The sequence below is a fragment of the Ursus arctos genome, unplaced genomic scaffold (assembly GCF_023065955.2).
Source record: "Ursus arctos isolate Adak ecotype North America unplaced genomic scaffold, UrsArc2.0 scaffold_15, whole genome shotgun sequence".
Lineage (NCBI taxonomy): Eukaryota > Metazoa > Chordata > Mammalia > Carnivora > Ursidae > Ursus > Ursus arctos.
In genome coordinates this window covers 62,938,006-62,959,969 of record NW_026622819.1, presented here as the reverse complement: position 1 = coordinate 62,959,969, position 21,964 = coordinate 62,938,006, and the positions used below count along the sequence as shown (strand labels likewise).

At 56.9% G+C, this 21,964-nt stretch overlaps 2 protein-coding genes and 1 long non-coding RNA gene across 5 annotated transcripts in view; 2 read left to right on the top strand and 1 right to left on the bottom strand.

Annotated features, from left to right (window-relative positions):
* On the top strand, positions 1 to 3,341 carry LOC130543729 (uncharacterized). Its single transcript, XR_008959282.1, has 3 exons — positions 1 to 119; positions 1,585 to 1,759; positions 3,259 to 3,341. It is a non-coding gene; the product is annotated as an uncharacterized LOC130543729 (long non-coding RNA).
* A 578-nt stretch (positions 3,342 to 3,919) lies between these two features.
* On the bottom strand, positions 3,920 to 20,245 carry RGS14 (regulator of G protein signaling 14). Of its 2 annotated transcripts, none has more exons than XM_026511066.4 (16): positions 20,105 to 20,245; positions 19,003 to 19,227; positions 12,085 to 12,106; positions 11,731 to 11,909; positions 11,275 to 11,367; positions 11,048 to 11,191; positions 10,498 to 10,641; positions 10,283 to 10,394; positions 9,844 to 9,956; positions 9,197 to 9,400; positions 7,371 to 7,447; positions 7,008 to 7,134; positions 6,844 to 6,925; positions 6,690 to 6,736; positions 6,498 to 6,612; positions 3,920 to 6,249 (listed from the first exon to the last, which is right to left on the bottom strand). In XM_026511066.4, the coding sequence occupies exons 2-16, from the start codon at positions 19,045 to 19,047 to the stop codon at positions 6,047 to 6,049; spliced, it is 1,707 nt and encodes a 568-aa protein (XP_026366851.1). In that variant the 5' UTR covers positions 19,048 to 19,227; positions 20,105 to 20,245; the 3' UTR covers positions 3,920 to 6,046. The 2 variants fall into 2 exon arrangements, with proteins under 2 accessions (XP_026366851.1, XP_026366854.1); XM_026511069.4 differs by having other exon boundaries at positions 3,920 to 4,402; positions 20,105 to 20,225.
* The window catches only part of LMAN2 (lectin, mannose binding 2), a 36,263-nt gene continuing 25,376 nt past the window's right edge, over positions 11,078 to 21,964 (top strand). Inside the window, exon 1 of one of the 2 annotated variants that reach the window (XM_048224293.2) lies at positions 11,078 to 11,164. The gene's annotated coding sequence lies outside the window, so the exon portion shown is untranslated. Of the gene's footprint in view, positions 11,165 to 12,554; positions 12,581 to 21,964 lie in introns of those variants that run through there. The other variant, XM_057312361.1, reaches the window with a different exon arrangement.

Sequence of the window (21,964 nt, the reverse complement as noted above, 5' to 3'; positions counted from 1 at the left end):
TCCACGAACTGGATTTTTTTGGGAGAGCTGACTAATGACCAGTGTAATCCCACAACAGGGCTCCTCCTGTCTCCGTGAACCAACGTGCTTATTTCTCCAACCAGCATGGAAGCCCCGCTGTGAGTTAGCATGCTGCTGCACAGGGTGGACCTGGCCGTGAGTACCCCACCCCAGCACTCAGGCCAGCACCACTGCACACAGACACAGACGTGAGCAGGTGGTCTCACCAATGGGTTGTGTGACATAATAGGGACCACCTCCCACCTCCCCTCCGGGAACAGAACAATCCCTCCCCTGGCCCTGTTGACTCTGTCCTCTCTTGGAGAGTCTGGACTTCCCATCTGAGCTGCCTGGCACAGAGCAGGCAGGGCCCTGCGATGCTCTTCCAACAGAGCCCCGGTTCCCACATTGTGTGGAAGGGGTGCCGCAGGCTACATTCGAGCCAGGGCAGGGGCAGCTGACCTGAGGATGCCCATCCTTGTTTGGGGGATAAGTGCCCTGAGTAATGTTTAATCCTGGTGGCCCAGGCACTGGTCATTCATTGACGGATGAGGCCAAAGTCTGTGGCCAAAAGAGCTGAGGTTGCTTTGGGCTTTTCTCAGAAATCACCTCTTCCCCTACAGCTCCCTTCCTTGTGTGGCTCCAGCCTTGTGCCATCATGCCAGCCTCAGGGACCAGGCCTGAGGGTGACAGCGTACTCCCAGATGGCAGTCCCATGCTCCAGCTTCTAGGTTCCAGACCAGAAGCTCTGAGCTCCAGCTTTAGACCTCAGGTCCTGCGCTCTGTGTTCTGGACCTAGAGCCCTAAGCCCTGCACTATAAATTCTCAGGTGCAAACTCTGGGTTCCGGGCTCCAGAATCCAAGCTCCAGGCATCCGATGTTCAGCAGGGCAGGGGTTCTAGGTTCTAGGCTGCAACCTCCAATCCCAGATTCCAGACTCCAGTTTTTATTTTATTATTATATTTTTTAGGATTTTATTTTTAAGTCATCTCTACACCCAACCTGGAGCTCAAACTTACAATCCTGAGATCGGGGGGTCTCACACTCTACCTGCTGAGCCAGCCAGGTGCCCCTGCAGACTCCAGTTTTTAGACTCCAGGCTCTTGGCTCCAGGTTCTGGTCTGGGCTCCAGGCTCCAAGCTCCAGCGGCATATTCCATGCTCCAGGTTTGGGGTCTGGCTTCTGGGTTCCTTCAGCCCCTCAGCAACAAAGCTGAAAGATGGTGGCCTACTTGGGTTATTGCTGCCCACCCCTCTTAGCTGGCCGGGACTTCATTCTGGCCACCAGCATCCTGGGCTGGCCTGGAAGTGGCGTGCCGGTTCTATGGAGCTTCTCCTTGGCTTTCTGCCTGTTTTACCCCCAAGCCAGTTCTCTGGAGATAAGAGCTGAGATGGTTACAGAGCAGCCCTTGCCTAGACAATGCAAGACTCACAGGACACACACATGTGTTCATGGTTCCGCTTTTCTTGGGCCCGCCAGGACCACCAGGGACATGAATGGTGCCCCCTGTTTTTTGGGCAATGGTATGAGCCTGGGCTGCATCTGATTCAACATAACCAACCATGTATGTTCCTCCCCATCCAGGCCTTTCTTTCCCTGTGAGAGCTGAATGCCAGCCTCTAATTCCCCAGAGACTGGAGTCACCTGACCACCAAGCCAGGCCCCCTGCGCGGTGCACCTTGTGCTCACTCCTGGGGGTAGGGATATCTGCTCCCAGGAGCATCTGCCAGCTGGGTCAGCACTTCCAACCGGGCACCAGGTGAGGAGCTGGCGCCTCTACCTGCCCCCGCCCTGGCCCAGAGCCCAGGTCACTGTGCTCTGTGCTTGCCCTGTGCCCATCCTATCCCATCCTCTTGACTGTCCCCATGACTGTCAGGAGAGGAAAGGGGACCAGAGACAGGTAGCAAGTTTCTTTCTCAGAGGCTTGGATCCTATGGCCATCCTCGAGGCAGTCAGATCCACTTTCTCTGCCTGTGTCCTCTGTCCGGTGGGGGTGCTGGGGGCTGCAGAGCAGTCAGCAAATGTGTATTCTCTCCCCTCCTTCACACTGGGTGCTGGGTGGATAGGCAGACTCCCCTCCAGGCTTTGCATCTGGTGGCTGAGGGGAAGCAGCTCTATGACTTTTCCCAGCCACTCAGGAGTCCAGCTCCATGCAGCTCAGTGGCTTTGAAAACGGCCTATGGGTTGACCAGCTGGTGCCTTTTGTCCCTGGACCCCTATTGCTGTAGTGAGGGCCCAGGACCTTGAGGGATCTGAGAGTGCAGAGATGGGAGGAGAGAGCTGGGTCTCCCTCAGCCCAGGACAGCTTCGGGGGACATGTTGGGGGATTGTGGCAGAGGGACACAGCAGCCAGCCAAAGTAGGCCAAGGAAGGTGATGGGCTGAAGCCCCCAAAGGAAGAATTGGTTCTCCTTCTGGAGAAAGGGATAGTGGGCCAGAGTGACAAAGAAGTGGCCTTGAGAAGTTCTTAGTGTTATTATAATTATTTTAATTGCATCCTTTAAAAAGCATTAAAGCTAAAATGAAAGCATCATTTGACTACTACCCCCAGTAGTAGTCCTGGTCCCGTCCCCATTTTCCTGTCTGTTTGACATGTATCCTTCTAGAACATTCTCTATTCTTTCTGCATCCTTATAAGTGTGTCTTTGTGTTTGTGGTTTATATAAAGGTATCATGTCATATGCATTGCTCTTTTACCGAACAATAACACATTTTGGAGAACTTCCCACAGCAAGACATGCTCTCCCCAGTTCTTTATCTGCTGTGCAGTATTGCAGAGCATAGACACACCCCCACCTTTTTGTTACCCCACACCACACCCCACCCACATTTGTCTGTTCGCCAGTTTTTGGGTCATAGACAACCCTGCAGGGATGGGGCTCCTTGTGCCCAGGAGTGATTCTCTGGTGGTACTGCTGGGGTCACATGCTGTGTGTTTTCAATTTTTAGCAGAAACTCCCAAGCTGCTCCCCAGAGCAGCTGTATCAATGTGTCCTGCCCCGAGAGGGTGCCGGCTTCCCATCAGGGCTTCCTGCAGCATATGGGCCCTCCTGGTGTGTGTCCCTGAGTCAGACAGCCGATGTGCTGGCCAAGCTCCAGCAACAAATTCCTACAGGATCCTGGACTCGTCACTTCCCCTCCTATAGCCTTGATTTCAACCCCATCAGGTTATTTTGTCATGAGGACAAAAATGAAATGAAGGATGGTGCATGCCTGACTTGGGGGCCTGAGTTGATGTGAATTTTCCTTCCCTCTGCAGGAGCTAACATCTATAGAAGCTCTTCCATCGGACCCATGACCTCCTCTATCATGGACAATTGCATCCGATGTTCCCTAAGAGTAGTAAGCATCACTGCTAGGTCTGCAGAGGGGCAGGGGTGGGTGAAGGGTGGGCTTGCCTGCAGGATCTGGCAACTTTGGGAAGGTACCCATCTCTCACCTGGTGTCCCCACCTCTCTATCTTGGCACATGAAAAGGTGTCTCTGTCCCCAAGGGAGAAGCCCCAGGGCCCAGGAAGTATAAGGGAGGTTCTGCCGCTGATTGGGGAAGGGACATGGGTTTGTCTCCCTACCCCCATCTGGCCACAGACTATGATCCCAGTGCTATGCAGTTCCCTGCCCAGAGCCCCCACTGCCCTGCTGTCCCTGCATCCTTCACTGGGTCTATCTGAGGCTGCGGAATCATTTTCCACTGGGGCAAAAGGATACAGCGTTGACTACGATGGACAAGGTCATTGCCATCAGGGCGTGTTTATCATATTGTCAGCAAACAAGTGTAAATAAGTAAACATGGTCATTACAGAGTGGGATGAGCGCTAAGAAGGAAGAAAACTGGACAGCATGGTAGAGAACGAAGTTGGGGAGCACTTTATATCTGGTATCAGTCCGTTTGGGTTGCTATAAAAAATACCAGAGACCGGGTAGTGTGTAAACAACAGAAATTTATTTCTCACAGTTCTAGAGGCTGGAAGTCCAAGATCGGCGTATCAGCACGTTTGGTGTCTGTGACGGCCCTCTTCCAGGGTGTAGACAGCCAGCTTCTAGCTCCGTCCTCACAGGGTGGAAGGGGTAGGGGAGCTCTCTGGGATCTCTTTTCTAAGGGCACTCACTTCACCCATGAGGGCTCACCCTCACGACCAAGCGTATCTCCAAGGCTCCACCTCCTAATACCATCACCTTGGGACCGGCGTAGCAACATAGGGATTTGGGGGGGGGGCACAAACATTTAGACCCCAGCAACAGTTGCCCAGGGAAGGCTCCGCTGGGGTGTTCAAGCTGAACAGTGAAGCAGGACTTCGGTGGTTGCAGGTCTTAGAAACCCGCTCAGAGTCAGAGGCACACGCACGCAGCAAGAATGTGTTGGCTTGCATGGATGAGAACGTCTAGGGCCGGTTCACTTCAGGCCTGGGTGAATGTAGGTGTTCTGGTAAATTTTGTCAGGAATCTCCTCCTCTCTCTCACACCTGCTCTCCTGCGCTGGCAGGTTCTCCCCCTGCACATCTTCAGTGCAGACCCCCGGGAGACGGTAGATGACCAGGACAGGGTTTGACTGGGGTCAGAGGGTCATCCCTGCACCAAACTCTGACTGACCAGGCCTGGGTCATGAGGGCGTTTCCCCCCCCCCCCCAGCAGCTAGTGGGTCTGGTCAACCCAGCCAAGCAAAATGGGCAGGGGGGGCAGACGACTGAAGGCCCCCGAGAAAGGCTTGGGTTCGACTTCTGGAGAAAGGCATGATGGGCCAGCAAACCCCACTGATCTCTCTCAGGAATTTCAAGGGCAAGGTGCCATGAACGGGGGCGGGGGCGGGCAGTTCCTGGCAGAGGGGACAGCAAGCACAAAGAACTAGAGCGGAGAAGACAACTTGACCTGCCTGAGGTGGTCAGGAGGGCCCCTCACTCCCCAGGCGTCCCCCGAGGTTCCCATGTCTCCTTGTTTCCTCTGTCTCAGCGGCACTGGGACTGAGCGTGGCTTCTCGGCCCACATGCTGGGCCCTCCTTGTGGGAGGTCCTCCCTGCTCCCCCTCACTGTGTGGGCTGCCTAGGGACAGGGATGACCACCCAGCCAAAGCAGGCAAGGGACAGAAACTGTCCCACCACAACAACCAGTATCCTCCACAAGGTCCTCAGTGTATCCAAAGGAGCCCACAGACATGTGTGCAGAGACGCACTCAAGCCCCACTAGAAGCAGAGGACAGCAACCTGGTGCGATACTCTGCTCAGACCCAGAGACTGAGGAACGGCGTGATGACAGGGGCAGAGGCACAGCTCCCCAGAAGGGTCTTCCCCTCCCTCTTCTTCCTTCCTCCCTCCCCTCTTCCTCCTTCCCTCCCCGTCTCTGTCTGTCTCTCATATTCACACCCCAATACTCTGTGCAGTCAGGAAGAGAAGTTCTGACAACAGGAAGTCAGGGGGCACATCCTGAGGTCCCCGAGGGCTTCCTGGCACTGACCTCGGTGACAGAGGCAGTATAGCTTGGGGGGGGGGCAGTTACACGGAGTAGACAGGCACACAAGGAACACACCTCACGGGAGAATAACAATTACTATTATAATAACAGTATCATACATCCAGGACAAACCCAGATGCCCCAGGCCAACTGCAAAATCCATATGTCCAGCAGAGCCTATGTGAGTAGAGTGAGGGGCTGCCTGCCTGCACCCCCGGGCCTTACTCATACCGGCTCCCTGAGGAGGGGCCAGCCCCTCGTCCTGCTCCCTATTGAGGCTTTGCACAGGGTGGGGAGGCTGGCACCGCCAACGCCACCCCTCTGTGCTGGGCATGCCTGTACTGGGGAGGCTAGGCCCGCTTCCCCTCAGTGACCTGGCAGCAAGGGATGGGTGAGCGAACCGATGAGGGACCAAGTGGTGGCAGCTGTGGGGTGTGGCTCCTCTGACCCCGCTCCCCACCCCCTGCCAGCTCTTCCTGCGGGCCTGCCCGTGGCAGGAAGGGGCCAGGGACACTCATGGCACAGACAGGGCATGCAGAGCGGGCCCGTGGCATGCTTGGCCCGCCAGGTGCCATGCAGACGGCCTGGACTGTTGGGCAGCTGTCAGAGGGCCAAGCGGGCAGTGGAGTCTGAGGGGTCCCGCTTGGGCTGGACCTCTGATTCAGTCTGTGGTGGGCTCTCCTGGGAATTGGGCGCTTGGGCTGGCAGCTGCAGAAATTCTGGAAGCACCAGGTCCTCTTTGCGCAGAAGGCCCCTCTGGTCGTGAGCCCCACTGCTCTGCACCCGGTTCAGCAGCTCTACCAGGCCTAGGGGTGGCCACAGAGTCAAGAGGCCCACTGGTGCAGGCCTGCCTATGCTAGCCCACCACTGTCCTGCTGCCCTTACTATGACCACAGACCCCCTAACCCCCTCCCACCCTTCAGTCCCTCTGGTCCCCTAGCCCAATGGACACTCTTTCAGCCCCAAAGACATGCAGGTCCCTGCCTCAGCTCAAGCCTCTCTGATACCGCCCACCCGTGCTCCTGGTCCCTAGCTCCCGCCATCCCCAAAGTACCTTCAATGTCACAGGTCTGCCGCTTTCCGGTGATACTACTGGGTGCCTCCGCCAGCGAGTTGAGAGACAGTGGAGGGTGATGGGTGGCCTTGTTCTGGGCTCTAGGCTGGCCGCCCTGTGAGAATGTGGAGTCAGAGCCACAACTGCGAGGGGAGGTGCAGTGGGTCGAAGGGGGAGCCCTTTCTCTCTCACCTGGCTGCAGCACTGGGCTATGTCTCCAGCGTCGGGAATCTTCACACCTATGGCAGAGAGCACCACCATTACTGTTTGCCTCCCACCTGGACCCCTTTCCTTCTGGGCAAAGCCATCTCCAGGGACCAAGCCCCGGGGCCTTGCTTCTCTCTACCTGGGTGAGTGTCCAAAACCAGTCTCTGGGCCGCCACCGAGCTCACTAGCTTCCCCAGATCCAGCGGCTGCTTCTCGCCTGGCTGTGGGGACAGGTCAGCAGCCCGCGAGACAGGCAGCCCGCTCCCGGCTGCCCCTGCCCTGCCCCGCTGTCCCCCAGCTCACCAGGCACAGCGCCACCTGTTGCGGGCTCAGGCCGTGCTTCGCCAGAATGGGCTGCAGCGCCTCTTGCAGTCGCTTGGTGGGCTTGGCGGAGATCCGCACCACGCGCTCCAGAGCCACCAACTCGACCCTGCACGGGACCCTCGCGCTGCGGAAGGGCAGACAGCCGGCCCCGCCTCTCCCCCAACCCACCAGGGACAGGTCCAAGAGGGGGCGGAGCCTGAACTGGGGGGTGGGATGACTTGGGAGTGGGCCTTTAGCAGTTAGCACCAGGGGCGGGACCTGAGAGGGGGAGCCAACAGCCTGAACTGGGACCCAAACAAGTGTTGGGACCCAGGACCCAAGCCTGGGAGGAGGGGTACTCACTCGAAGGTGATCCTGTTCTCCAGCCGCACTTCCTGGTCTGCCAGCACGGTGCAGTCCTGATCCAGGACCAGCGCCTTCTGCAAATGCCAGGCAGGGTCTCAGAGTCCCTCCCTCCCCAGCCCCAACCATCCCCAGGGTCCAAGGGAACCACCTCATTTCCTCCATGGCCCCCACTGGGGCCCCCTAAGGGTCAGAGGGAAGGGCCAATGGGTGGGCAAGACGTAGAGGTGCGGATGGAGTAAGACACACGGCTGGAGTGGGAGCCTAATCCTGCCAAGGCCAGGGAGAAGGGGGGCAAGAAGGTTGGACAGCTTTGGAAAAGAAACGGAGTTACAGGAAGCATGGGAGTGGGGTGAGCATGGGATGGGAATGACACTGCTTGGATAAGGAGCAGGCCTAGGTCCTGTATCATGGGGCCGCCTTTTCCCAGGCCAGGCCAGGCCAGGCCAGGACCTGCCTCCTGGACAGCTGCCCCCTTGTCTCTCAGGCACGAGAAACCCAACCAGACCAGCTGGATGCATTTCCTTCCTCACCACGCACCTTTGTTCAGCTACCCGGGCCTTGTCCCTTTTTTGACACTTGTCCACTTCTCTCCATCCCCACCTACTAAGGACACTTCTCGTCTCCTCACTGCAACAAGAGCCCTTCCCCCAAGACCGCTGTGAGGCCAGAAGGAGGTAAAGTATCTGGCACAGTGCCGGGCTCACAGTAGGTACATGGACAGTAGGCGTCGTGACTACTGCCCCTATAGGCCCCGCTGTCTGCACTAGCCCAGGGCAGGCAGGCAGCGTCCTGCAGGGATAGGCCTATGCTGTGCTGCAGGGACAGGTGGAGTGTGGGTGGGGAGTTATAGTTAGCAGTCATGAATGCCCATCTGGGCTTCAGAGGCTGCACGGGTGGCCTGAGTGGGCAGAGCTCCTCCACTGCTGCCCTCCCAGTCCCACTCTCCAGGCCCTGGAACTTGCCCTGCGCTTCGTACCCACATCCAGAACTTCATTTCAGCTGTTCCCTCTGCCTAGAAGGTTCTCTCCCGACAGCTCTGCCAGGCAAACTCCTCCCCATCCTCATTCTCCCCTCATCAACAGCTGCCTCTTCTATGAAGCCTTCCTGGAACCAGCCAGAAAAGCCTTCCTTGCCCTAGAAACTCTCTGAAGCTTCAGCTTCTCTTCCCTGATTGCATCCTGCCCTGCTCACCTCCAGCCTGTGGATCTGGAGGACAGAGCTCAGGCCTGGGTCCCTCTGCCCACCCACCTGGCAGGGCCTTAGGTCCTGTCTGGGCGAATGAAATCCTGCAGGGTCTTCCTGGAAGGCAGCATTCTTTCTTTAGGTCCCGCTTACTGGATCGTTTAGTTCAAAGTGAGTTTTTCCTTAGACTCCTCTTTAAAGCTTAATGCTCATTTGTACCTCAAGAAAAGTTCTTCATGGGCTAGGTGCATTTGGTGCCCCTGATGGCCATTTCAAGGATGGCCAGTAGGAACTCTGGGAGTGATGGGGGAAACCCAGCTCTGGCAGTGGTCCTCCCCCACTCTTCCTCCCCAGAGCAACACAGTGAAGACGATGGGTGAAGCTGGAAGCAGGGAGGGGGGTGGGGTAGGGATGGGACTTTCATGGAATGAGGGCAGAAGCCTGAGTTTGAGGAGTTCGTACAGGGTTGCTTTGGAGCTCGGCATGGGGGGAGGGGCAGGGTTGTGTCAGGGACTGGAATTAGGAAGGGGTGAGGATAAGAATGGAATTGGGGTTGAGGTCATAGCTGAGCAGAGACAGGAATGGAGTTGGGGTCAGGATCAGGAAGAGAGTGAGAGTTGGGGACGAGGCCAGATTCACACCTGCTCATTGCCGACCAGGTAGACCTTGATGTCAGGTAGAGAGAGGCCTCGTTTCTCACAGATGCCTGCCAGCATGGCACGGATGGTGAGGCCAGGTCGGGCCAGGGCCAAGGAGGCTGTGCCATCAGGCAGGTACACACAGCAGTACTTCCCTGGCCGGTTTTCACTCTCACCCTCTGTGCTCCCAAGGCTCTTTCGGTGGCTCTGATTCGGGGCAGGAGCGGAGGGAAGGTCATATATACACATTCAGGGACATGCAGAGAGGTACGCAGACTGGTAAGCTCACTGGGGCACACACGCGCACACACACCTAAGGGCACACTTCTAGTCCAGCAAAGATACTCCTCCTACACCAACATATGCATGCTCACCCAGACGTAGGGGCACCCGAGACAGGTCCTCCCACTGACCCACATGCACCTGCTGTGCACACCTGGGCACCCACATGTGCACACACACAGAGAGAACGTACACCCACGCCGTGCATGGGGCCCAAGGTGGTGAGGACAGGAAGAAAGTAAGGAGTATGAGGGGCTGGCAGCAGGGAGATGGAAGTGGGGACCATGACTAGGAATGATGGCGGCCCCACAAAGGTGCATAAGTAGTGGCCCTAGCCTGCTCTTCATCTCCCCTAGCAGCCGGCTCACCTCAGATTTGCTGTTGACAAAGGCAAGGAAGCCGAGGTCCAGACTGGCAGACGAATTGAGGGAGCCCTGGGACTCTCTGCGCAATGCCGAGTTTGGGGCCCCACCTGCCAGTTCTAGGGGAGAGGGAGCAGTGAGCAGAACAGCCCCTCCTCCCTACACCCCCTTCTCCACAACCAGGTGGACCCCGCTGGAGCCCTACTGCAGGGGTCTAACGCGACTTGGGACCATGGGAGTGTTGCTACTGAGGGGGCTTCCCAAACTTCTGCTCTAATCTGGAAACCAAACTACGGGGTGGGGGGGACGTGGTGGTCACAGGGAACTCTATTTCGGTTTTCACAGATTTACAGACTGTCTATGGGACAAGTAGGAGGAAGGAGGAAATTCTCAAAGTTTGCCCAAACTCCCACCCCTACTCTTCTCTGTAGCCTCTGACCCTCACCCCTGCGGAAAGACTTGCGCAGCGGGCGGCCCCCAGAGCCCTCAGCAGAAGGCAGGTGCCCCAACTCCTCCACGCCCAGCGGCAGCGACTTCCCGGGCTTTAGCTTCGGCTTCTGCGGGTACAGGAAAGGCGCTGGCACCGGGCTGGACTCCAGCCCACGTACAGACCAGGGGCACAGCCCTACAGATCTGCTTCCCACAGCCCCTCGTCCGCACCTTCCTCGTGGAGTCAGGGCTGCCCGGGCTGGAGGAGCCAGGTTCCCGCAGGGGGCGTCCCTCCGCCTCCGCCAGGAGACACTCGCGGTACAGCGGGGACTTGACGAAGCGCGCATAGCTGTCGAACTTCATCAAGTTGAAGATCTGCCGGACCAGCGCCGGGGCGGTGAGCCGGGGAGCGAGCTCGGCTTTCCGCCAGCTTACCCGGCCCAGCCCTCGGGTTGGTTGGGTCCCCAACCTGGCGGGCGAGGCCCTACCCCCTCCCACCCAACTCCTTGGTCCGCCCCGCCCCCACTCTTGACTCAGCCTCGAGCTCAACTAGGCTCCGCCTCTAGCCCCTGCTTCGCCGCAGCCTCTGGTACCGCCCTCTGACCCACGCCCTGCCCCTGCGTTTTACGTTGGTGCGGGCATCCAAATTTGCCCTTTTCCGTTTCCCACTCCACCCCCATCCTACCCCCTACAATCGGGCTCCGCCCCTGGATCTGGCCCCGCCTCTTGCGCTTTCTTCCAAGGCCACGCCCCCTAGTCCCAGGAGACCCAGGAGACTCGCCTGAAGCTGCTGCGCGCGGAACATGTCCGGTCGGGGTTCAGCCAGCACCTCCTCGCCTAGCCAGGCCTGCCGGTCGATGTTCACTGGGCTCAGCGCCTGGCTGGACAGGAACTCCTGGTAGATATGGCGGGCTTCCTGAGCAAGCTGTTGCAGGGGGGACAGGAGAAGGTCAGGGACATGGCCCAGGCTCTGGTCCCACCGCTCTGCTCTAGCTCCCCTTCCCCCACCTGCTGGGTGTCGCTGGCCGGGATCTGCTGGAAGCGCTCGCAGGCCTTCCAGAAAGTTACGTTCTCGGCGCTGAACTCCTTCTTCAGGAACTCCTGGCGCGGAGGAGGAGGAAGTCAGAGACATAGAGACCCAGTCAGGAGATGCGGGCAAGAATTGGGATAGAGAAAGGGACAAGAGGCCAAGTCAGGCAGATAGGGCCAGACAGACAGATGGGGCCAGACTGGAGGGCACAGAGAGAAAATGAGAGGCAGAGACGAGTTAAATTCCCTGCTGAGAGAACAAGAAGAAGGTGCCAAAGAAAGGCTGGAGGAGGCAGCTGACAGAGGAATCCCACTCTGGCCAGCCTGAAGCTCCATCCATGTCTTCTACCATGCCCACTGCCCACCCCACCCCCCAAACACATACACTATAGTGGCCACTGCCATCTGCCCTTCCAATCCCACCCCAAGCCTTACAGTGAAATAAGCCAGCCCCAGCGGGTCCTGCAGCAGCCGCTCGAAGGAGAGGCCCCAGCTGGCCACAGGCTGCTCCTCGGTGGGGAAGGGGCTGCTGGGGCCACTAGGGAGGCTGTGGATACTGAGGGAGCTTCCTCGGCCCTCGCCCTGGCCCTGAGGCCCAGCCGTGCTGCTCAGTTCTGTAGGTGGATGGACAAGTGGTGGTGAACCCTGTGGCCTTCCCCAGCTCCTGGCCCAACCCCATCTCTAGGTATTTTCCCTGGGAAGATAGCAAGTGACAGAGGTGTCCCCACCCTGTTTCCACATGCCCTCCCCCAGCCCAGGCAAGCCTCATCCATACCCTCTGTCACTTACCTCCATCTGAGACAGCCAGAACCTACAAGAGACCCAAGGTAGGCAGTCAGAGCAGAGCCCAGGGTGGATTCTCAAGGGACAGTTCTGGGCTCAGGACCCAGGACAGGAGCTGTGTTCTCCTCCCCCTGGAGGGCCATGCTGGGCATTCCCAGCCAGGTCACTGCTTGCCCAGCATTTTGCTCAGGCTCCCCCTGGCTCCCCTTCCATCATGTGCTGACCACTGCGTGCTGGGACTTATGCCAGTTACTTTCCATTTGCCCCTGGTTCCTTCCTCCCCCAGCACCTGCGGGGTAAGCCCAGGTGTGCAGCATGGCGGGTATCAGCATAGACTTTGAATCTTGTCTCTGCCATTTACTAGCTGCGTGACTCGTTACTTGTTTGTATCCATCTGCAAATAGGGGATGATGATAATAACAGTAACTTACTTCCTGGGACTATTGTGAGGATCAAATCAGTTTAGGACATTTCCAGCATCTAGAACGGTGGCCAGCATATGGTAAGTGCTGTATCAATGTTTGTTGGTGTCTCTATAGCCAGTGATCTCTTTGTTGGAATTATTTCCTCTTGGAGAGGAAGATCCTGAGAGACCCTGGGCCCCACCCCACCTTAGCCTGGTTCCAGGATGCTATTTTATAGTATAGAACAGTCATTCTCAGACTCTAGTGTGCATTGAAATGACCAATAGGAGCCCATCTCTGGAGATTCAGTCTCAGTAGGTCCAGAATGGGGCTGGAGACTCTCCCTTTCTAACAAGCTCTCAGGCAATGCTGATGTGCTGGCCCATAGACCATGCGGTGAATAGCATTTCTGTAGAGACCAAATCCATCCTCCCCTCCCCGCCCCCAGGCACAACTCCGACTTCTCTGGGAATCCCAACCATTAGTGAAATAGAAAAAACCCTCCTTTCAAAATGACTCTTGCAGTGGTTTCCCTTGGTCTTCCTACCTTCCTAGCAGCTCCTCCGGCTTCCTCCTCATCTCCTACCCACGCAAGGTGGCACCTACCCTTCTCTGACTCTGTCCTGGGCCCTTTCCCCCTCCCACATCTCCCCAGATCCAAACCCACACAGCCACCTTCCTGCTAACATCTCTGCGCAAATGTCCCACAAGCCCTTCCAACTCAGCCAGTCCCAAAGGAAGCCGCCTCTGCCACCACCGAACAGTTTCCCTACATCCTTCCTGTCTTTCTTCCCACCACCTGGGCTCAATCATCCCCAATTCCTCCCCTCTCCCCCGGCATCCTGTATTCTCACTAGGCCTGTCGCAGGAGTTTCTACCACCTGTCCCTTTGTTACATCCCCACTGGAAACAGGTCTGCACACATCTGCCCCAGGAAGCCTCTCCCTGCCCTCCTAGCTGGAATCTCCCTCTTTGCTCCCCACTCTCACCTAGGAACGCTCAGGTCCCACATCTGTGGGCCAGGGCTGGCCTGTAAATATGGAGGACATTATTAATATCTTGTCCCTCATTTTTTTTTAGTGGGCTTAACTGACTGAGCCACCCAGGAGGCCCAAGATTGTTTTATTTTTTCATTTTAAGTTGAAAGGTGTTTCCCACATTTAAAAATCAGGAGTTTTGCATGAATTCCTGTGATGCCTCAGCTACCCAGAGCTTCTTAACCACACGAGAACGCTGGCGGGCACTGAGCAGCCACTGCCTTCCCTGGAAGGGGCTCGCGTCCTCCTCAGAGGTCTATGAGGCTAGTTTGATGCATTTCTGTTACTTATGGAAGCAGGCGCTGCCCCAGACTGCCTGAGTTCCAATGTGTGCTGTGAGCTCTTGGACAAGGCACAACAACTCTCTGTGCCTCCATTTCTTTCTCTATAGAAATGGGGCAGATACTTCTGACTTCAAAGGGTTGCTGTGACGAAAGAAGTTAAATATACAGATAAGGAGCTCAGGACACTATCCGGCACGAAGGTTACTGTTACTGCTGTTGTTACGTTAGTATTGGTGTCTGACCCTGCTCCACTTCGGAGTTCGCTAGCCCTCTTACAGAGGAAAGAACACAGGGGTTGGGGTCTGTCAGACTCAGCTTCGAATCCCTGCTCTACCCTTTTCCAGTTTTACGCCCTCGGGCTCCTCCCTGAGCCTCGTCTCCCACTTGGAGTGTGGAGGTGAGAGGCTGCTGAAGAGCAAAGAAAATTTGTGCAGACCGCGGCTGGGCGTGGGGCCCGTCTGCAGGTGCCCCATCCCACCCTCGGCACCCTCGCCCTCATGCCTCTGCACCCCCATCTGATGGCTTCTTTGCTTCTTCGAGTCAACTCCAGCAGCTGGCTGCCGGAGAAAGTCCCAACTCCCAGGGTGAACAAGGATGACAAATTGAAGCCCAGGGCCCCTCCCAGCCTCCTCGTTCCATTCCTGGCAGCTCCGCTCATGCCGCACCTGCCTGTGCCGCCAGCTCGGTGGGTTTGGCAACCTCAGGGCTGCTGTCACCACCCTCTGCCGCGGGCTTTGGGAACCATCCGGCCTCCCCCTCCACGGTGGCCGCCTAGTCCTCCATCCCGCCTCGCACACTGGCCTCTCGCCCCCTGCTCTCCATCCTTGCACTCAGCCTCTCCCTAGCTCAGAGCCCTGCGGCGGCTGGGGCAGGCCTGGAGCCATAGACAGGGCACAGTCGCCTGCAGCTGAAGCCAGCCCACACTCCTGTTTTGTTTTATTCTCGACATTATGTTGAATTGACTGTCAGCGTCTTTAGGCCGGCTCCCAGGTCGTGGCTGTGGCCATGACCAAGCTCCCCGCCCTGCGGGGTGGAGCAGCTGCTGAAGCTCAGCCTGGGCCTGACGAATGAACCCCTTCAGCCTCCCCCACTCCCCTCCCCCTCACTCTACCCTACACTTTATCGAACTTTTCTAGGTCCCCCACAGCCCTTCTCACTCCTGTTTCCTGCTTCGCTGCTTTCTCTTGCTGGGTACTGTTCCTGCTCCCCTCACTGAACTAACTGCTCTCCAATCTCTGCTCTTGACTCCAGTCACCTCCAAAGACCAGTTGCCCTGAACCCCTCTCCACCACACTTCGCCCACCCGTGTCTAGGCCTCTCTCTCCTTAAAATTTGGTAGCTCCCAGAGGGCAGGCCCAGTCTGTAGAGGGAACCAACCTGAACTCCCTCCCAAGAAGCACCCTCCTTGCTCTGGTGCTAATGAGCCGCCATGAGGGCCCTAGCAGCCCTCCTCTGCCCTCCCATGAGGCCCTGGCACTCTCTCCACCAGGGATCCTTCACCTCCGAACGCCCCGTCTCTGTGGCCCGCAGTTCACCTTGGCCAGTCCCTCTAGCCCCCCTGGTTGTTGATCCATAGAGGTGGGGCTGCGATGGAGTAGGGACAGAGACCCGGAGGTGGGAGGGAGTGAGGATAGAGTCTAATTTCAGTTCCACCATTCAAGGCCAAGTAACTTCCTCCCCTGAGCCTCAGTTACCCCCCTGGGTAGAATGGGGCTCAGCATTCCTAATTTCTTGGGGCTGCTAGGAAGAGGGAGCGGGTGTGTGAAAGCAGCAGGCATGCAGCTGTCAGGGGCTCCGCTGACCTCATGCTGATGCCTCTGCCCGGGGCTCCCGCCTGCCCAGTGTCCCAGGCCTGGGGAAGTTGTGCTGAGCAGGGCTGGCCTTGCGCCACCCTGGCTTGCCTGAGGAGAAGTGGTGGGTGAATGGGAGAAAAGGGGAAGAAAGGATGAGGAAGGGTGTGGTGGAAGGTGACACCCCTGACCCATGGTTGGGCTCAGTCTGCCATACTTTTTTCTTGGGTCCTGGAAGAGCCACTGGTGTCTAAGGATACTGAGGTGAGAGCGGAGTGGCCCAATGTTTCTGAGTTCCAGTTGTGTGACAGGCTCTCTCTGCCAGTACACATCCATGTTCTCACTCTATCCTCAAATCTTTATCCTGTGTAGCAGGTGTTATTAGCCGCATCTTACAGATGAGAAAACCTAGACCCAAAGAAGTCACACAGTGGGGAAGTGGCCGAGCTGAAGTTAAAAGCCAAGTATACCCAACTGGAGCCTGAGGCCTTCCCTCCACCAAGCTGCCTCCCTGGGCAGACAGGAGATGTACAAGGGGGGCTGGGAGGCCCAGGGCCTCAGCCCTTTGGATGCAGGGGTCCAAAGTCACTCAAGGGTAAAGGGCCCAGGGGGTCCTCTTGAACTCTGCCCTCTGGAGACGTCAGACCTCAAAGGGAGGGCCAATTTACTTAGCGTCTTCTGTGCTGGGCACTCTGTACCATCATCTCATTTCATCCTAGTTTGGGGAAACTGAGGCCCCAAGATCATCTCTGGGTATAAGCACAGAGAACCCTGGGTGCCTGGCCCCTTCAGCCTGAGCCCAACCTGGGGGGCTGAACCCTAGCCCCGAGCTACGCCAAGAATTCAGGCAGAGCTGTAGGACGCTCTGCCCTGCAGGTCTCTCCAGGTGGGGAGACTGACTGGGCCCCCTGAGAGTGACAGGATATGCTAACCACCACTCTCCAGGCTTTAGGCCCAGCTTCCCTTAGGCCATGTCCCTGTACACACACCCTGTGTTTCCCCACACCCAGACCCTTCCCCATGCCAGCCCCTCTTCCAGATGGCACATCCTTTCAGGGACTTCATACCACGATGCACAAAATGATCTGACAAGTCAGTTTCCCTTCCCAAGTCCTCCTCAAGCTTTCTCTACCCCGGGCCCGTGGCTCTTACCCAAATCTGAATTTTATTCTGGTATTTGTACCCATGTGTTTTGTGCCTTGCCGGACCGGGAGCTGCAGGAGGGCAGGGGCTAGGGCGATGGGTTTGCGTCTCCAGTGCCAGCACAGAGCAGACCTATGGAGGGGCCATGGACTGAATGACCGACCGCATGAACAAATGAAGTGGCAGTCGGGCTTGTGTGGCAATGTCTCTGGGAGGGGGCTGGGAGCCATCTCTAAGTGACAGGTTTCATTGCAATTGCCTGACAAGCTGAGTGGCAGAAAGATGAGGCTGACAAATGAAGCCGCCTCAGCAGGGAATGATGGCAGCCGTGGGTGGGGGTGGTGGCGGGGGGAGGTGGGGGAGGACAGAGCCAGGCAGTTCTGGGAGGTGGGGGAACACTGGCATTGAGTCAGAGAGGCCGGGTTCAAATGCAGGCCCCTCCACTTGTTGGCTGCATGTCATTTATTCCTCTGAGCTTCCCGGGGCGGGGGGGTGGGGGTGGGAACTCGTGGAAGGAGCCTACTGCCTGCTCCACAGGTGCCTCTATGTGCATTCCTGCTGACGCCTGTCCTCCCCTCCCGGGGTCAGCCGAGCATGACCTCAGAAAGCTGACCGATGGCCAGCAAGCATTCCAAGAGGTGACATGGAGAGTTCAGAACAGACCCAGGAAGGGCAAAGATGAACCTGTGTGTGATGGTTGCTGCAAGGAGCCAGGGCATCTGTGAGCTTGCCAGGGCTAGGGGCAGAACATGGGTGCCCTCCCTTGTCTGATTGACTTTGGGGTAGAGAAGTCATGGGCTGACGTGGGAGGGGCAGAGGCTGGGTCTGTCTCCAGGCACCCTCAGTTGCCCTCCAGTTCTGGGCACTGCTCAGAAGCAGCAACCCAGCTGCCCTCTAGGGTGGGCATAAGAGTGGGCGTGATCCTGCCTGGCCCGGACACCTGAGTGTCATGCCTCTGGGTTGGAGTGCGAGGACCTTAGGTTCTTGAACTTTCAAAGTTAGGTTGATGGTAAAGACAGTGAGGTGGGGGACTGGGCCAGCTTTGGTGGGGTTTGCCTCTCTCCCACCCAGCTAGCCTGGGGCTGGGCAATAAAGAGACACTGGAAGAAGGAGAGGTGGAGAAAGGTCTTGGTAATTAGGAGGCAGGAGCGTGAGTAAAACCTCAGTTTCTGAATGAGGCAGGGGATCCTTGAAGAGGGGTTGAAAATGAAGGGAGGCATTGGGCTGACATTTACGGAGCCCCCACAATGGGTCAGGGGCCTCGTATTCATCATTTCACTTAATTATCTTAACAAGTCTTTGAAGACTGTTCCAATTTCCTCATTTTACAGGTGAAGAAACTGAGGGTCAGAGAGGACCCCTAGTAAGGGACAATGGAGCCAAGACTGGAACCCAGGTCTTTCTAGACCCATTGGTTTTGTCCCATAGTCCTAGGCTAGGGCTAGGTTGGAGGTTAAGACACTGTCTGGCCTTCCTGGAGTTGTTAGGAGGGGCTGGGGCTCTGCCAAGTGGGCTGGTACCCTAGGGAGAGAAGGAATGCCCAGCACAGTCTGCCATATCAGCTGAATGAATAATGAAGCTGAACTGTCCGAGCATGGCTCTGATTTGGAGGCCAAGCAGCCAGGGAGAGAGTTTAGGGGGTGGGGCAGTAGCAGTAGCCAGGGCATCCGAGCACCCAGCTACTCCCACCCTTCCTGGTAGCCCAGGAATAGAAAAGACAAGCTGCACCAAGCTGACCTGACCCTGCTGACCCATCTCAGGCTGCCTAAAGACTACTCACTCTGCCAGGAAGCCTCTGGAGCAGGTCCAGCTGAGGGGCAGTGACCCACTGAAGGTTACCCCTTACCTGACCTTGGGCATCAGGACAAGGGGGGGGGGAAGGCCGAGGCTAAGTCAGATGTGGAGCCCTGGGCCACTGTGGAGGTAGGCAGGGGTCAAAGGGCGTGCCAGGTCTCCCTACTGCCCTAGGATGCAGGCAGCCCTGGATGGGACAAAGTGGCAGGAGAGGGAGCAGTGGGGACCAGAAGCCTATGCCCACTGTACTCTGCTCTCCTCTCCAAGGTTGCCCCAGGTCCCCAGCTGGGCCATCTAGAAGGTCCTAGGGTGAAAGTCCCAGGTCCCCCTGCCTGCTCCTGTTTGTACCCAACTTCTCCCGGCCGCTGGCAGCATGCAAGCTCTTGCCCAGCCCTGCCGGCTGTGCCTCCTGGGCTCCACCCTGGGTGTGCCCACCCCCTCCCCACGGGCCTGGCCTGGAGCCCACACTCACCATGCGCCCGTTGGGGACACCCAGGTGCTTGGGCTTCCCCGGCATGCCGCCGCTGCTCACGGGTCCCTGCCGTGAGGAGTGCCCACCATGGGGACCGCGGGCAGCCCTGGCCAGAGCTCGCACGGCGGCAGGCAGGCAACAGAGAGAGCCCGGCTCTGCTCCTGCGGGCCCTCACATCCTGAAACACCAGCTCACTACCTCTTTTCTCTGCCACAGGAAGTGTCTCTATAGAAACCGAACCACAGAAAGAAGCAAGGTCTAAGAGAGCGAATGCCTCTTCCTACACACACACACACACACACACACACACACACACGGACACGCACATGCACGCACGTTCACAGGCGCACACATATGCCACCAGTGTACCCTTGGCAGTGCCCACACTGTTATCAGCACTTCTCAGAGGCCCTTGGGTGCCCAGGAAGGAGCCCAGCCTGGTCTGGCTCGGCCCAGGGAGCTCCAAGGTCACGTCTGAGCACACACTTAGTCACCTTTTTGCACCCTGGCGGGGACTTGCATGAACCTGTGGACATGCGCACTGAGTATGCACACATGTATGTTACTCAGCACACACTTATCTCACAGCTGCTGAGTGTGTGCTGCACATGTGCACACTCAGTACCCCCCCAGGACAGTTGTGCACATGCAGAGTGACTGCCTCTAACCCCAGACACTGCCCAGGCACGTGCCCAAGTGTACAGACAGATGGACACCTTGCACGCACGGTCATGCACACACACACCATTCAGGTGTGCGTGTTCTAAACACACAGTCTCGCCCTTCAGAAGAAACCCCTGGGTGTGTATATCTAGTCTCCTGGACAGGGGCACGTAACAGGCACATAAGTCCTCAGCCACCCTGGTGACACGCGCTCACCCACCCGGGCAGGGGAGGGCATCGGTGGCGTCTGTGTGGGACGCTTGCGTGTTCATTCTCACTCACACAAAAATCCCACCGCGGTGCAGGACCGTCAGCTGAAGAGAGACACTCTGCCCTCCCAGCCGCGGCCCAGGGCCAGCCGAACTCAGGGCCCTTAGCCGGCCCTCTGTCGGCCTCTTTCTTACCCAGGCATGCACCCACTAAAAGGACTTGCGTTTACCTGACGCATGGGCTTAGCGCCCTCAAGTCACCCAGCACCCTGGCTTGGGCCCCTCTTCGGTTTTCTACCCTCTATCCTACTATCTCCTTCTAGGGCTGTGAGCAGAAAACAACTGACTCTTCACCACAAGTTCATGTCCTCTTCCTCTGGGCACATGGTTAAACTTTAATTTCCCAGGCTCACTTGCAGTCAGGAGTGGCCTGTGACTAGTCCCACCAAGTAAATGTGAATGAAACGATGGGTGCCTTTTCCGGGCCAAGACTTTCATGCACTGTGTGCCCTCCACCTTGTCTCCCTCACCTTTAGCTGGCTGGATGCAGGAGATGAAGGGATTGTGGGGCCACAGGAGGAAGGAGACAGGGTCTTTGTATTAGGGCCCAAAGGGAAGGCACCCAACCACCGGGAACACTAGCTTTGCACTGTTATGTGAGTGAGGAATGATTTTCGAGTCTAGTTGTGAGAGCAGCTAGTCACCCTGCCCTGACTCCCCTCTTCCCAGACACCTTGCTCCAGGCCCCCCAGATAGAGGGATTCAGTCAGACTTGGTATGTGTATTGGGGGTTGCTTTTGGGCCTGGAGCATTGTCTTAATAAGGTGTGTGACAATGGCAATGTGCCTGGGAGGGGTTTATAGGGTGTGTGGTGACAGTGGCGACTGCCCGTCCATCTGCTGTGCTGTGGATCTGGGCCTAGGTTTCATGAAGGGCTTAACCGTTCACAGGGTCTTCCCCCAATACAACTTCATTTGATCCTTACACCCTCTTTGTGGGTGGTGCTCGTTATTTCCATTTTACAGATCAGGAAACTGAGACTCAGAGAGGAGTGAGTTGCTCAAGGTTACACATCGAGTTAGATACTGCCAAGTTGTGAGTATGTGTGGTTGGGTGCCAGGAGCTGCACCTGGGCCAATGGTTATCTTTCTCCCCAAAAAGGCCCCATTACAGGCTCTGACCCCTGCTAAGGTTAGCCTCTCCTCTCCTCACCTCTCCACTATGGATGCCAATTTCAGCTCTGACCACGTCTTCACCCCAGGGACCCCAGTCAACCCTGGGACTTCCCACTGTTTAATCCGTATCAAGTTTTCTCCCCTCCAGCGCTCAGAATGCTGTTCTCAACTTCTCTCTCCCTGGCTTCCCACAGGGGATCAGTTACTGATACCTAGTCTCTCTGTGGGAGATCTGATCCCCCTTCCCTCTGGAGACTTGCCTGGATCAGGCCTTGCCATCTCTTGTCTGGTCATAACGACCTTCTACTCAGTCTCCCCACCCTGGGAGGGTAGTCCCCCCCTCCAATCTCTTCTCCTCACCATAGCCAGAAAAATCCATGTTGGCCACTCCCATGCTTAAAACCATCCCATTGCTTTCTACAAAAAGGCCGTGTTCCTTAGCTGGAAATTTAAGGTCCTTCAAGTTCTGGCCTCCGCTACACTCTCCCCCACCTCTCTTCAATCATTCCAAACTGCTTTCATCCCATATGCTCTCAGGCATCCCTCTGGGCCTTTGCATCTCCTGTTCCCTCTGCTGAGAATGGCTTTCCCCCTGCTGGTAAACTCCTACTCATTCCTCATGACCCAATTCCAGGTTCTAGAACAAATATTCGTATTTTTACTAATTACTTATTAATCACTTCCTTTGTGCCAAGTGTGGTTCTAGATGCTGGGGATTCAGAAGTGACCATAACAAGCAAAAATCCCAGCCTTCCTAGAGGTCTAGTGGAAGGTACATATCCTTGTTTGTATAGATATAGATAAATTTCTGGAAGGGAATACTCTTTGGGAGGGGAGTGGCAGGGGACTTTTGTTGTATTATATGTCTGTACAACATATATGAGTGTATTACTTTAATAATAAGCTGATCAAAAA